Source organism: Pangasianodon hypophthalmus, chromosome 2 (genome assembly GCF_027358585.1).
Source record: "Pangasianodon hypophthalmus isolate fPanHyp1 chromosome 2, fPanHyp1.pri, whole genome shotgun sequence".
In the NCBI taxonomy this organism is placed as follows: Eukaryota; Metazoa; Chordata; class Actinopteri; order Siluriformes; family Pangasiidae; genus Pangasianodon; species Pangasianodon hypophthalmus.
Genome location: NC_069711.1, coordinates 1770891 through 1781815, shown reverse-complemented (window position 1 = coordinate 1781815; position 10925 = coordinate 1770891). Strand labels below are relative to the sequence as shown.

The 10925-nt window shown below is 39.1% G+C and overlaps 1 protein-coding gene across 1 annotated transcript; it reads right to left on the bottom strand.

The window, feature by feature from the left end:
* Window positions 1-565: 565 nt before the first annotated feature.
* On the bottom strand, window positions 566-9873 carry chst7 (carbohydrate (N-acetylglucosamine 6-O) sulfotransferase 7). Its single transcript, XM_026945603.3, has 2 exons — window positions 8520-9873; window positions 566-1556 (listed from the first exon to the last, which is right to left on the bottom strand). The coding sequence occupies exons 1-2, from the start codon at window positions 9772-9774 to the stop codon at window positions 1549-1551; spliced, it is 1263 nt and encodes a 420-aa protein (XP_026801404.1). The 5' UTR covers window positions 9775-9873; the 3' UTR covers window positions 566-1548.
* Between the last annotated feature and the right edge of the window lie 1052 nt (window positions 9874-10925).

Here is a 10925-nt window from a genome sequence, read left to right as displayed (position 1 = left end):
TTCAGAGCAGTGTTCATAAGGCTATACGACAACTGACAAACCTACACACACACTTTTTATGTCAGGTTGACTTATCACACGTGACAGGTGACATAAGGCTGTGTTACGGCACTATGGAATGATTTACGTTAGAGCATCATGACGCTAATAATAGAGTTATGTATATTTCCTCTGATCCTTAGTAAGTAAAGTGAGGTTCATTATTACGGTTATTATGAACACCTATGACCAAGTTGTTACACTGTAATAACACAGCTATGTAGTTCTCAAGCCCTTACAATTAATTTCATAATTTGCCTTATAACATTTTTATGAATACCTATGATCATGTCATGTTAGAGCTATATATATATATGACACGTCATGACACGGTCATATTTTTGCTTATAACTGTTTTATGAACACCTATGGCCATGTTATGACACCATAATAACAGTTTTTATATATATAATTACACTGAATTTCATATTTCTGCTTAAAAGATTTTTTTATGACTAAACAGGCCCATGTCATGACAAAGCTATGTTTATTTTCTCTAGCCCTTAAATAAAGTTTCATATTTCTGTTTATAACATCTTTATGAACACCTGTGACCATGACATGACACTGCCATGCCAGAGTTATGTATATTTTCTCTAGCCCTTAAACAAAGTTACAAGATTTTATGAACACCTATGACCACGTCGTGACAGAGCTATGTATATTTTCTATCTATATTTTTCTACTTACAATATTTTTATGAATTCATACGACATTTTCATGATACTCTTATAACAGAGTTATGAATATTTTGACCAGAGTCATCTTGATGAGAGCTGATGCGAATTGCAATTAGCCACATAAATGTCTATGTAAGTGTATATCAGACAGCAGGAAGAGCCACCTGACATATGAAACCTTATGAACACTGCCCTTAGGTATTGTGTTACCAAACATTCAAATGTTTGACCAACATGTAACCTGTGCTAAGAGGCGCTTCCTGTCGCTCTCATGATACACTACTGTGCACTGTTTCAGACTTTAATGAAATGCCTACACTGCATTATTAAGTGTTTGTAAATGTTTCTATTCAGAAGGTTTCTGAAAGAATATGGTGTTTAACAAACTTTCCATTCCTCATGTACGTGAAAGATAAAGTGTGACAGTGAAACGGCACTTCAGTTTTCATATCACAGGCTAAACACACACACACACACACACACAATGAAGCCCAGAGCTCTGAGCTCCATGTCCTGTAGCTGATTAAGGGAATTGGAGGATTAGCGCTGATCAAACATGGCCGACGATCCATACGCGGCCAGCTCGGTCATCTCCTAGGCGTCTCAGCGTCAATGTCATAGTTAGTGTTTAATCTCCTCCAGGTTATAATCAGTGTCCTCGGAAGCCTCGGTGTCGGACTCGGACTCGCGCCGCTGTGGAGCGTCTGCTCTCAGACTGGAACTGTTCCTAGTGTCAATCCTCCACAGACCGGTGACGGACGGTGTTCCTGCATCTCGCTGTAGCTTCACTTCAGCCTGTTCTCTTCTCTCACAGTCCTCATTCTTCTCTTTAGGCTTCTAAACACACACACACACACACACACACACAATTATTTATTGCATATGAGCTCATCTAATGACTCACCAAGACGGTCCCGCTGCACTGCCATGTACCATCAGAGCGGGCAAAGTAACAGTGGCAGTATAGTGAAGTATAAACAACTATGAAGTATTGTTTATGTATAAAGCATAATGTATAGAATATCCTCTATGCATAAAAAGTATAAAGTATAATGCAGTACAAGCTTTAATAAAGTATAAAGCATAATTTGTATAGTACAGTGAAGTATAAAGTATAATAAAGCATAATGTATATAATAACTCTTCTCTCGATATAAAGCCTATATGAAATATAATGCATATACAGTAAAATGTCCAGTTTCATACAAAATGCTTTCAGAATTTTTTTTATCCCATTATAAGTTGCATTAACACATGCATATGGTTGCATTATGACACTTTATGACAACTACGTAGGACCTATATGACAACTTTCAAACCTACATATACTGTACATTTATAAGGATTTTTCCTTAACAGTTGTCCTGTGTCAAATCTCATTAATTTTTACATCACACTGACCGAACGCCTATGTCAGATGACATAAGGTGACATAAGGTTGCTCTGTGACACTGATTTATGTTAGAACATCATGACGCTGTAACAACAGAGTCATGTGTGCTTTCTCTTACCCTTAAGTAACACACCTTCTATATTTTTGCACCTATTTTGAACACCTATGACCATGTCACGACACTGTAATAACACAGTTATGTATATTTTCTCTGCCTCTTAAGTGAAGTGCATTGGAGCTGTGAAGGAAAATCATGTGAAAGTCATTCCATGAGTAATCCACTCCATTTGTTAGCGTGTTATTTACAACTGAAATGCGAGTGTTCTGAATCGGGCGGTACGTGAAATAAAATACGAGTGCACAGAGCTCACGTTAATCATGTCACCGGGCACAAAAATGGACACAGTCATAAAATATTATATTAAAGGAAGCACAGAGGATCCGGTACAGTGATACTGGCCCACATTGGACCCGTCTACAGCCAACCAGGTCCAATAACAGAGCGGACTAAATGTACTATGAACATGTTTCTCTTTTTTATTTATGTTGAATTTAGTTCTGAGCACTTTTATAGCGTTCATACTTACAGTTGCTTTACATTTATGATGTTAAAGTATTTACAGATACAGCTTTACAGCCGTGGGGTTCAGTGTGTTTGAATTAAACCTTCAGAAAAAGGTGAATCCATTTGGGCAGAAGGAACAAAACAACCTCAAAGGCCCGAATTCATAAAACTGTTGTTTTTTTTTTTAATGGTTTGCCCACTGTCACATTTTCAGTCCATTTCGCAAAAGTTTTCCGCCCCAAAGAAACGAGAACTCGATAGATAACAGCATGCTGAGTTATGAGCTCTTGTTACAAGACATTTATTCATTTATACAATTAGTTTTACGTCATTTTTGTTTGTCTTCAATACATAAAACACTAGTGATGGGAATTTCATCATGACTCTCTGCCATTTTTCTCCTCGAAACCAGCCATTGCTGTTCGATGAAACTGTTCAGTGAAAGCCTCCTTGTGATGATCAGAATCGCTTTAAACTTCGTATTGGGTTTGTTTCAAAATCTATTGATTTAAATGGAAATACAGCAAGCTACATTTCAGATCTAATATCATTCCTGCACTAATTTGCATCTCCTCATGCTATTACCATCAAGCTAAAACCCTCTTGCGGGTTAGTACAGGATGAAAAGTTTTTTTTTTTTTTTGTAAATGGATATTTAAATTGATTTTTTTTTAATTAATATTATTGTGTGCTGTATTGAAGCACATGTTGCTGTTGAACAGAGAAAACTGAGACTGAGCTCCGAAAATCTGAGACCAAACTGGAAATTTGGGATTTTTTTTTTTATATTTTAGACTGTATAAAAAATAAACAGAAAGTATTGAATTTTATAAATTAACGACTAAATAAACAAGTAAAATAAACAAAGGAAATATAGTATATTCTCCACTATTTCTAGGTTGCTATTTAATTTAAACAAATTTGTGCACTCGTTATTGCTATTATTATATTGATAATATAATTTGTAATGAACATTTTTTTAGATAATCATGAAAATCACAATGCTGATAAATTTCCAGTGAAAGTGTCACAGGTTCTATCTGAACTGTCCTCATTTCCAAATAAACATAGCTCTGCAGAACTGGGAGTCAGCTCGAAGAGTCGCAAACAAACAACACATCGCTATAAAACACCTCACACTAAAAAACCTCATTCAGAAACCAGCATTTCAAATAAGTTCCGCATCTTGGAATTGAAGAAACCTCATGACAATCACACATCAGCATTTTCGAAAAGCTTTGTTTTTCTCCATCCACACAACAACAGCGGAGGAAAGCGGATTCGATACGCTGTTTTCAGTCGCAGTTTCAGCGTAGCCCGAAAGCATCAGGTCAGGACGTGAAGTTAAAATGCTGTGATTTAGTGGCTATGGGTATTTTTTTTAGCACAAAATAATACGGTGGATTTTTCTATAAGGTGATGTTTATGTAACATTTATGGAAGGAGTCTCCAGTGTCAGTGCTTTGTAACAGTCAGAGGTAAAGCTATAGCATTAAGTTATCGGACATCTTCAGGACAGAGGAGTTTACGCTTTGCGATTTCTCGGTACCTTGACAACCTGCATGGTTTTTTTTGGCTTATTAACTTCAAGGACACTATGAGAAGAGTTTAAAAACCACGTCTATTGTTCCGGCCAGGTTTGTTTTCACGGGAATAAATCCCATTCGTGTCCCAGAGTGAAGTCCTGCCAGGCTGCTTTCAAACAAACCTAAAAAGGGAATGTTACACAACAAGTTTCCTTTTTTGTGGTTGGGAAAATTGAATATATTTAACCGGATTATGATCGTGTGCATCCGCGCTGCTGACGCTGATTAAATTAAACTATTTCAGAGAGACTTTTAAACTCCTTTCTTTTTCCTTTCATAAATACAGAGCGCAAGTAAGTCCGCTTTCAGACTTGGTGTTTTACATGTAATCCTACAGGAAGTGTCTGTTTTTTGTCACAGCGGAGATTCGAGGAAAGTTCAGAAAAGTGCAGAGTTACATCAAGCACTTTTTTACTTCCAGACCAATCGGAACGTTGGAGAAAAAAACCATCGAGGACAAAGTGCTGGTGAAAAACCGAGTCTTGTTAGCGAGTGAAGATGAGGAGAGTTATGACATTTTTGCGAGATTCATTGACACCACACTTTACCCGTGGCTGGTTTAGGGTTGGGCGATATGACAAAAACATCAAATCACGATATTTCCATACTATATATTTCACAATATATAGATTTCCTAACAAAGTGTCATCTAAACAGCAGCGTAGCATTTAAAAATAACCTTTATATGGATGATACGTTTACCTACAAAAATTAATTAAGACTGAAAAAGAGGAGTAAAAAAAATAATTCTTAACATGTTACAAGGTTATGGAGTCAGACAGTAGGAAACATTACCACATCAGCTGCTAGATATTGTCTTTTTAAAGTTATAAAAAAGATGTCACAATTCTCACGATATCTCAGAAGAGTGTATATATATATATTTGACTAACACTTGCATGTTTTTGTTTATATAGTATCTATTATACTTTTCATATTACATACTTTTTATATTATAATCTAGTGTAACACCATTGATATTGTTATCTGCTCAATAAGCTGCTCATATTCACCACCCAAAGCCCAATTTTATTATATACACCCAAATTTATTTATATCTATATCTATATATATATATATATATATATATATATATATACTACTGGGAAACGACAATAAAGTTCTATCTGTCTGTCTGTCTGTCTGTCTGTCTCTACTCAGCCCTAGTCTGCATTTTCTTCTTTCAAAGCTACAGCAAAAACAAATAACCTCCTCATCACCAGAGTTACAGTAATCACTGAGAATAATACAGCTAAACTACAGAGTGTTCCATAAGTCCAGCGTCATAGGAGATCTTTTTTTTTTTTTTTTTTAAACAGGTTTTATCTTCAGAATTTGCTCAATACATCCACCATTTTTCTCAGTACACAATTTCCTACGAGGAGAATTATTTCTTCCTCGCTCAGATAACATCACGGTGTGTAAAAACAGAACAATATACGTTATCTCTATGATGCTGGACTTATGGGCCAGCGTGTACAGAGTAAACCTGGCTAGCCCTGACTAGCTAGGATTGATAAGAGTGTTTTTATAGTTACGGTTTGTGTGTCGCATGAGCTGGTTTTTCATTTCAGCACAAATGACACAAATGGCGAGCCTCTTTTTCTCTAAGGAAACGGAAATAAATCCTGAGAAAATGCAAGATCAGCATGTTCCTAGTTTCAAAAGCCGAGGTAAATAACTGCTGCAATCCTCTGTAATCGAAAGTTGGAAATCAAAGTTGATTTTCCGATCTAAAAACACTCCAGTGATTCGGCTCAGAAAAACATGGAGGCCCAGAGCACATGCCTAATCTCTGAATTTGACAAACATACTAAGACGATCGACAATTATTTCGAAAACGGCTTTTCACAACACAAACACTACATACCCAGTAAAATCAAGTTTTATCACGTAGAAACTAATCCAAAGGGAGATCTGTGTACTGTTGACTGTGTGCGCCGCCATGCTGTTGTGTCTTCAGGTTTGTTAGACGAACGCCTTTTTTCTGTGTCAGAGGTCAGATTTTTCTGATTTTTCTTTTACAAATGAATTGCAGTGTAATAAACAATTAATTGCTTTATATTTTTACAATAAATCTTTGGATCTTTGGATCACTAGAAGCTTCACTGTCTTAACAATTATCCATTTTTTTATTAAATAACAAAACACTTATAATACATGTATGTAGCGTGTCGCTGTGAGTGAGCTGTTGCTATAGCGACAGGGGTGAGGTTAGTGGTTCACTCCTGCGAGCTTTACCACTGATTCTCACCTGTTCACAGCGAGAAAACTTGTTTTGGGTCACCTCTGAAACCTCACCATCTGTTACGTCACTCTGTCACATTTCACAGCTGGGTAATGGCTCATCACTTTCTAAGTGCAACTGCATACAGATGTAAATTACACAGCTGGGCCGCTTTCCTCACCCTCTGCTCCGGAGCTGTATAGTTTTATTACCTTTATCTACATTCACATTGGACTACGTCCCTATAAACACGACTTCAGTGCGTTTAGTTTCTTTATTTTTCACTCAGATACTTATTGTGAAGTAGGTCTGAGATATTTAACAAGTCTCTAAGATCGTTCTGTTAAACTTAAAGTCTCGTTTTTGACGAAAGCAGTGCCATGGCATGTTTTGTGGAGTAGAGTGGAACAGAAAAGGTTATACGGTGTACAAAAGTACACGCTGTGCAAAGCCGCAGAACATTTTTTTGTCACATGTGGTTTTGGTGACAGAAGCAGCCAGAGAGGAGCGAGTTGCATGACTGAAAACAGACGCTGCCTGCTGTTACATCTCATTTATTAGTCTTTGTAATGTGAAGAAAACAACAATAAACGAATACAAGGCTGAACAAATGGTTCTCTTCAACATCCTGAGGTTCTTTTTTTCCACCCCTTTTCTCCACCACACACTCGTACAAAACCACCCGTTTGGAATCTATCTGACGTACACTCGGCACTGAAGATGACTATCCTTTGAACAGCGAGTGAAGCTGTCGTCTTTAAACGCCTTACACACACAGGATATGTGCTCTTACTTTTTTTTCCTTTATTCTCTCTCAGGCGGTTTTTCCTCTCGCTGTCACCCCGCGCCTGCTCTTTTCAGATTAACATCTGCATATTCACAAAGTGGCTCAATGTCTCAGATTTAAATATGTAAGGAATAAACCACTCTACGTCACACTGTTATTGGAAATTAAGGCATGAAAAGTGTTTTACTCCTCTTACACACACTGCCAATGATTACAATTTTTATTAATTAAAGAATGAAAAAAATCATACTTTTTATCTATTTATAGTCACAATTAATGCTGTAGAACATCTATGAAACAAGTTAGCAGAGCAGCTATAAAGTCATTCACTCACCAGCCTGTCTTTTTTCTCTCTCTTGAAGTTAATAAGACAAAAAAAACCGTTTCCTTACAGAAAACTTCACTGTATCAACGATTACACGCGTTATTTAATCCGTTTACGTGGAGCGTCCACTGTACAAGTCGCTGTGAATGAACTGTTACTATAGAAACGATAGCTTAGTGTCTCAGATGTAGCACTCTCGAATCTGATTGGTCAGAAAGTGTTGATTAATTAGTGCAGGTTTATATTAATGCACTCGTTCTAATACGTTATCGTTTCTATAGTAACAGCTCATTCATAGGGACGTGTACGGCGGGTGCGTCACGTAAACAGATTAAAAAACGTGTGTAATCATTGATATATCAACATTTACGGAAGGAGTCTCCAGTGTCAGAGGTAAAGCCGTGACTTTAAGTTTTCTGACATCTTTCTGACAGGAGATTACGCGTCTTTGTGGTTTCTCAGTAACATGACAAGCTGCGTTTTTTTTGGCTTATCTTCAAGAGAGAGAAAAAAGAGATGTTGGTGAGGGAACGACTGTTTATCACTGAAGGAAGAATAGGAAGTAACTTGTTTGTGGATGTTCCATAACATTAAAGGTAGCTATAAACGGATAAAACGTATGCTGTGTTGTTCTTTAATTCATTAAATAGTGTAATCGTTGACAAACTGCTGTGGTATGAGAGGAAAAAAGACTTTGCGACATGCTGGTATGGGAAAGTTACAACTTCAGAGTGGTAACAGTAACTTCGCTTCCTTTCAGCCCTGCATTGTTGATTATTTTACTATAACAGCATGACACGGAGTGTGTTATTCCTCACATACTAAGCTAGTTTTGCATCACAGTGTATCTCTTATGGGTGAATAGTTCACCCTGGCCCTGACATGTTGACATTTTCATTACGAAGACGTTCTCTTACTGTAGCTCTGCTCCAGGTTCTTCTTTTCGTACCCCAGGTGGCGCATCACCTCGCTGCAGTAAGCCTCCACCTGGCCCACCTGCTCCACGCTCAGCCTCTCTCTCCAGGCGAAGATGGCTTCCTTGGCGTCCCTCGCTGAGATGAGGAAGGGCCGGTCTGAGGAGTATCCCTGTCCTCGCGTCATGTTCGTCACAAACTGCTCCAGCTCTGGAGATGAGCTCAGGCTGGCGAAGCGGTAGAGTCGGTGCAGCTCGCTGGTCGGATGCAGCACCAGGTCCTCGTAGCGGATCTGCAGGTAGTTGCGCTTGAGCCATGGAGGTGCACTGTTCACCAGGAGCATGTCACTGAGCCAGTTGTCGCAGATGAGCTCCATGGCACCGGCCACGTAGCTCTCAGCACGGTTCACCCTGTTCCCAGGCGACAGCAGCCGCTTGTACTTGTCACTCTGCTTCTTGCTCCGCAGAATCTGGATGCTTTCACGCACAAGCGCCAGCTTGGACTTGAGCCTGGAGTTGTGCACGGCTCGAGGATCCCTGAACAGCTGGATGATCTGTAAATTGAGTGTAGGATCTCGCATCAGAGGCACCAGCACTCCCAGATCTAACACTCTGACATCCTTAATAACCATCACGGGATATTTTTTGCACTCCCTCTCCAGCTCTCGGATGTCTCTGGGCGCGCACTTGGCGCACACGTCTCCTTGGACGAGTCCCACTTGGTGCTTTTTGTACGCCGCACACAGAGGCTGGGAGCAGATCACTTTGTTAGTCTTCCAGCCGAAGATGAACGAGGTGCTGATGTTGGCTGAGCCCGCGTACAGCCTGAGCACGGAGAAGTCGCAGCGGAACAGCGAGTTCATCATGTCCCGCACTGCGCCCTGCAGACTCCCCGCGTCGCCCGGATACAGCGCCTGCCACATGTTCCACATCGGCTCGTACAGGTAGAACACATCCGGGTGCTGGTTAAACAGCTCCCCTAGGAAGGACGAGCCTGTCCTCCATGTGGCATGGAGATAGATGTGCGTTCTGGTGCGGTTCCTGGTTCCTGCGCTCTCCTCCGCGGGCTCGGTCGCGTTCCACAGCGCCATGGTGTTCTCCAGATCCGGACACCGCTGCTGCTGCTGCCGCTGCTCCCGAGCTCCATGGCGCACCTGAGCCGACTTGCTGTGGTAGTCCAACACGTACGGGATGAGGAGCAAGACCACGGAATAGCCGAGGATTAGGAGGATATACTTCTTGTGCAGCCGCCGCTTCATTTCCTCGGCGAGCTTCGGCTGGGTGTCTCCTCTCCTCTCTACTCCTCTCCTCTCTACTCCACTCCTCTCCTCTCCTCTAGCTTCAGCGCCTCTACACCAACATCAACTGCCCCAACAGGAGCCACCTGGGGCGTGGAAATGTGCTCAAAACACGCCCACAACCAACAAAACATCACTTCATCCAAACCACGCCCCCTTCAGGTGGAAAAACACTGGTGCTTTTCAGTCACAGTGGTGTTTTTTTTTTTTTCTTTTTTTTTTGTCCCTAAATGAGTGCATTGCTCTACTCTTTACAAACTTTTCTTTGTAATATAATATCCATAAGAAATAAACAGTATTTATTTAAACCAGTATGGCTTTTTCAATAAAACAATTAAGACATTTACTTATATAAAGTCTAAGGGCTACTTTACTATTGATAACAAAGGACACTTTTTTTTCCATCATCTCAATATAATATAATGTAAACAGGACACTTTTATAAGAAACCTAAAACCTTTATTACACTATATTATATTCACAAGAAGAAATCAGGATCCACAGGTAGGATGGTGCTTCATATCGCACCTTATATTTGTTCATGTGATGCGGATAAAGTGGGACACAGTTTCTTTAGGACAGATGATAATAATAATATAATTAACACATTATTTGGCATGGAATGTGCACTAGTATTTCACAATCCTTTGTGTGTGTGTGTGTGTGTGTGTGTGTGTATAGCACAGGTGTGAACTTTATTAGTTTTGAAAACTGCAAATATATAATTTAAAACAAAACAAAAAAAAACTCTAAATGAAGACCTCAGTAAGATTTTCTGGGACTTTTTATCTTAGCAGATTTTATTTTCTAGGCTAATGCGTCAGAATCAAAACTTGTACTGATAGAAATAAAATGATTTAATTCATGTGACATCATCTAAGTGGGCGTGGTCAGCATTAAAAAACAAAGCTGATCCCAAAAATCTTGAAAATGACATATCGTTTGGCTATTTTTTTTAAAAGTTATAACTAATATATGACTAATATATTCCACATATTTATGTTGCGTATATACAAAAATGTACTACTGTAACAAAAATATGCATAAAATTGATTCAAATCATGTTTATTATTTAATCATTATCAAGAAACAAATTAATTAATGTTTGATTT